The 4,719-nt window shown below is 53.8% G+C and overlaps 1 protein-coding gene across 1 annotated transcript; it reads left to right on the forward strand.

Moving 5' to 3' along the window:
* Positions 1–334: 334 nt before the first annotated feature.
* Positions 335–3,910, forward strand: LOC124034917 (extensin-like; the record flags this gene model as incomplete). The annotated part of the gene is made up of 3 exons (XM_046348313.1): positions 335–1,467; positions 2,213–2,340; positions 3,747–3,910. Coding segments are annotated over 3 exons (1,425 nt in total), but the record flags the coding sequence as incomplete, so codon positions are not given.
* Positions 3,911–4,719: the final 809 nt, after the last annotated feature.

The following is a 4,719-nucleotide window of genomic DNA, read 5'->3' on the forward strand; positions in this document are numbered from 1 at the left end:
CTGTCCATCCTTACGGTCTCCTACACCCTCTCCTACCTCACTGTATTCTAAACCCTCTCCATCCTCACTGTCTCCTACACCCTCTCCATCCTCACTGTCTCCTACACCCTCTCCAGTCTCACTGTCTCCTCACTGTCTCCACCCTCTCCATCCTCACTGTCTCCGACATCCTCTCCTCTCATCCTCACTGTCTCCTACACCCTCTCCATCCTCACTGTCTCCTACACCCTCTCCATCCTCACTGTCTCTACATCCCTCCACACCCTTTCCATCCTCACGGTCTCTGACATCCTCTCCATCCTCACTGTCTCCTACACCCTGTCCATCCTCACGGTCTCCTACACCCTCTCCATCCTCACTGTCTCCTACACCCTCTCCATCCTCACTGTCTCCTACACCCTCTCCATCCTCACTGTCTCCTACACCCTGTCCATCCTCACGGTCTCCTACACCCTCTCCATCCTCACTGTCTCCTAAACCCTCTCCACCCTCACTGTCTCCTACACCCTCTCCATCCTCACTGTCTCCTACACCCTGTCCATCCTCACGGTCTCCGACATCCTCTCCATCCTCACTGTCTCCTACACACTGTCCATCCTCACGGTCTCCGACATCCTCTCCATCCTCACTGTCTCCTACACCCTGTCCATCCTCACGGTCTCCGACATCCTCTCCATCCTCACTGTCTCCTACACCCTGTCCATCCTCACAGTCTCCGACATCCTCTCCATCCTCACTGTCTCCTACACCCTGTCCATCCTCACGGTCTCCTACACCCTCTCCATCCTCACTGTCTCCTACACCCTCTCCATCCTCACTGTCTCCTACACCCTCTCCATCCTCACTGTCTCCTACACCCTGTCCATCCTCACGGTCTCCGACATCCTCTCCATCCTCACTGTCTCCTACACCCTGTCCATCCTTACGGTCTCCTACACCCTCTCCATCCTCACTGTCTCCTACACCCTCTCCATCCTCACTGTCTCCTACACCCTCTCCATCCTCACTGTCTCCTACACCCTGTCCATCCTCACGGTCTCCTACACCCTCTCCTACCTCACTGTATTCTAAACCCTCTCCATCCTCACTGTCTCCTACACCCTCTCCAGTCTCACTGTCTCCTACACCATCTCCATCCTCACGGTCTCCTACACCCTCTCCAGCCTCACTGTCTCCTACACCCTCTCCAGTCTCACTGTCTCCTACACCCTCTCCATCCTCACTGTCTCCTACACCATCTCCATCCTCACTGTCTCCTACACCCTCTCCAGCCTCACTGTCTCCTACACCCTCTCCAGCCTCACTGTCTCCTACACCCTCTCCAGCCTCACTGTCTCCTACACCCTCTACAGTCTCACTGTCTCCTACACCCTCTCCATCCTCACTGTCTCCTACACCCTCTCCAGTCTCACTGTCTCCTACACCCTCTCCATCCTCACTGACTCCTACACTCTCTCCATCCTCACTGTCTCCTACACCCTCTCCATCCTCACTATATTCAAACCCTCTCCATCCTCACTGTCTCCTACACCCTCTCCATCCTCACTGTCTCCTACACCCTCTCCATCCTCACTGTCTCCTACACCCTCTCCAGTCTCACTGTCTCCTACACCCTCTCCATCCTCACTGTCTCCTACACCCTCTCCAGCCCACTGTCTCCTACAACCTCTCCATCCTCACTGTCTCCTACACCCTCTCCAGTCTCACTGTCTCCTACACCCTCTCCATCCTCACGGTCTCCTACACCCTCTCCAGCCTCCCTGTCTCCTACACCCTCTCCAGTCTCACTGTCTCCTACACCCTCTCCATCCTCACTGTCTCCTACACCATCTCCATCCTCACTGTCTCCTACACCCTCTCCAGCCTCACTGTCTCCTACACCCTCTCCAGCCTCACTGTCTCCTACACCCTCTACAGTCTCACTGCCTCCTACACCCTCTCCATCCTCACTGTCTCCTACACCCTCTCCAGTCTCACTGTCTCCTACACCCTCTCCATCCTCACTGTCTCCTACACCCTCTCCAGCCCACTGTCTCCTACACCCTCTCCATCCTCACTGTCTCCTAAACCCTCTCCAGTCTCACTGTCTCCTACACCCTCTCCAGACTCACTGTCTCCTCACCCTCTCCATCCTCACTGTCTCCTACAGCCTCTCCAGCCTCCCTGTCTCCTACACCCTCTCCATCCTCACTGTCTCCTACACCCTCTCCAGTCTCACCGTCTCCTACACCCTCTCCAGTCTCACTGACTTCTACATCCTCTCCAGCCTCACCGTCTCCTACACCCTGTCATCCTCACTGTCTCCTACACCCTCTCCAGTCTCACCGTCTCCTACACCCTGTCCAGCCTCCCTGTCTCCTACACCCTCTCCAGCCTCCCTGTCTCCTACACCCTGTCCAGTCTCACCGTCTCCTACACCCTGTCCAGCCTCCCTGTCTCCTACACGCTGTCCAGCCTCCCTGTCTCCTACACCCTGTCCAGCCTCCCTGTCTCCTACACCCTCTCCATCCTCACTGTCTCCTACACCCTCTCCAGCCTCCCTGTCTCCTACACCCTGTCCATCCTCACTGTCTCCTACACCCTCTCCATCCTCACTGTCTCCTAAACCCTCTCCATCCTCACTGTCTCCTACACCCTCTCCATCCTCACTGTCTCCTACACCCTGTCCATCCTCACGGTCTCCGACATCCTCTCCATCCTCACTGTCTCCTACACCCTGTCCATCCTCACGGTCTCCGACATCCTCTCCATCCTCACTATCTCCTACACCCTGTCCATCCTCACGGTCTCCTACACCCTCTCCTACCTCACTGTATTCTAAACCCTCTCCATCCTCACTGTCTCCTACACCCTCTCCAGTCTCACTGTCTCCTACACCATCTCCATCCTCACGGTCTCCTACACCCTCTCCAGCCTCACTGTCTCCTACACCCTCTCCAGTCTCACTGTCTCCTACACCCTCTCCATCCTCACTGTCTCCTACACCCTCTCCAGCCTCACTGTCTCCTACACCATCTCCATCCTCACTGTCTCCTATACCCTCTCCAGCCTCACTGTCTCCTACACCCTCTCCAGCCTCACTGTCTCCTACACCATCTCCATCCTCACTGTCTCCTACACCCTCTCCAGTCTCACTGTCTCCTACACCTTCTCCAGCCCCGCTCCTACCTGCAGTCATGCTATTCCACACTACTGATAATCTCTCCTCCATATCCTCCCAATGTCAGATGAATAGTTTGATCTACAAAATTATATCTCCACGTTATACATTATAGAATGTTTTGTTTATCATTTTGAGGTGATTGATAATTGATAACCCTAACCCTAACCCTACAAATCATTGGAGGTGGAGATGCATTGATGAGCCCATTTACCTTGCTGACTGTGTCGGCTACTTAATCCCCGTTTTACTGTCTGTTAGCAGCTGAAAGTGGTCAATCTACCATGCTCTCACAGTAACAATGTTAGGGTCTATGGTTTTGGAGTGTTTCTGCTCTCTACTCCGATTAACCCTCCACCACCACACACACACACAGAACACACGCGCACACACACACACACACGCACACGCACACACACACACATGCGCACACGCGCACACACACACAAACAGACACACACAGTCCCTCCCGCCCCTTCACCCTACTTGGAATTTAGAAGGGCCCTATGTGCCTTTAGTCTGTTTTTTCGCCCCTTCTGTTCACCCCTCAACCTCCTCCACCCCTCCTCCCCTGTTTCCCCTGCAGGCCTGGCCCCTCTCCCTGTGACGGGGTGTGGGGGTCTGGGTTCTGACAGTACCTCAGCAGGAGAGCACGGCCCTGATGGATGCCACAGATGGGCCTTTCCCTCGGAGCTCCCAGGCCCGGCGCAGTGTGAGCTTGGCGGGGTCAGAAGCCAGGCCTCCCCATGAAACGCGTGTTGTGACAGAAAACAAAAGAAGGGCCCCCCATCCCCACAAACCACCCCCCGACCCCCCGACCGAAAAAAAAGCTGTGCCAGCCAGACACGGACGGGAGGCATGGAAATGGGGGAGGAGGGTGGGAGAAAGAGAGGGGGGGGGGTGAAAGGAGGATGGGGTCCAAACAGAGGGTTATGGGACATTTAATGTGGGGCGTCAGATAGAGGGCTCTGTTCTGTTGAGGCTTTGTCCATGCTTTTTGTCTCTGGTGATTGTGGATCTGTCTCTGTGTGTGTGCTTGCTTTTCATGTTAATGCACGTGAGTGTGTTCGTACCCTGTGTTTTGGTGTGTATGTTTATTTTCGTGTATTGTTGTGTTGTCTTATGCAGTTGTAGTTTCTCAGAGTGTCAGTTCAAAGTCCTCCCACATCCAAACAGATCCTTGACAGTGTTGTTTAATCTGTCAGTGTTGTGAATAGATGTTAGATAGATGTCCTGAGTGACATTGAGAGACAGACAAACTGTCTGTCTCTCAAACTGTCTGTCTCTCCTCTGGACTGCTGCAGAGCACATAGACAGACCTTTGATGTTCCCAGGATCACTCCAATCATCATTATCCTCCTCTCGGGCAGCTCAGCAGCGATCCTCTGACTGGAGAAAACCATCCATCCAACTTTATGGACCTCTATCCACGAGGGTCAGCAGTCACTCAACATCAGTAGGGTTGACAATAACTTGGGTCAATTTTCCAATCAGTTAATGATTTGAATTTGAATTGATATTTATGTTTTCTACTTTCCACTAGTTTTTCCACTAGTATG

The sequence above is a fragment of the Oncorhynchus gorbuscha genome, linkage group LG05 (genome assembly GCF_021184085.1).
Source record: "Oncorhynchus gorbuscha isolate QuinsamMale2020 ecotype Even-year linkage group LG05, OgorEven_v1.0, whole genome shotgun sequence".
NCBI classification, from domain to species: Eukaryota; Metazoa; Chordata; class Actinopteri; order Salmoniformes; family Salmonidae; genus Oncorhynchus; species Oncorhynchus gorbuscha.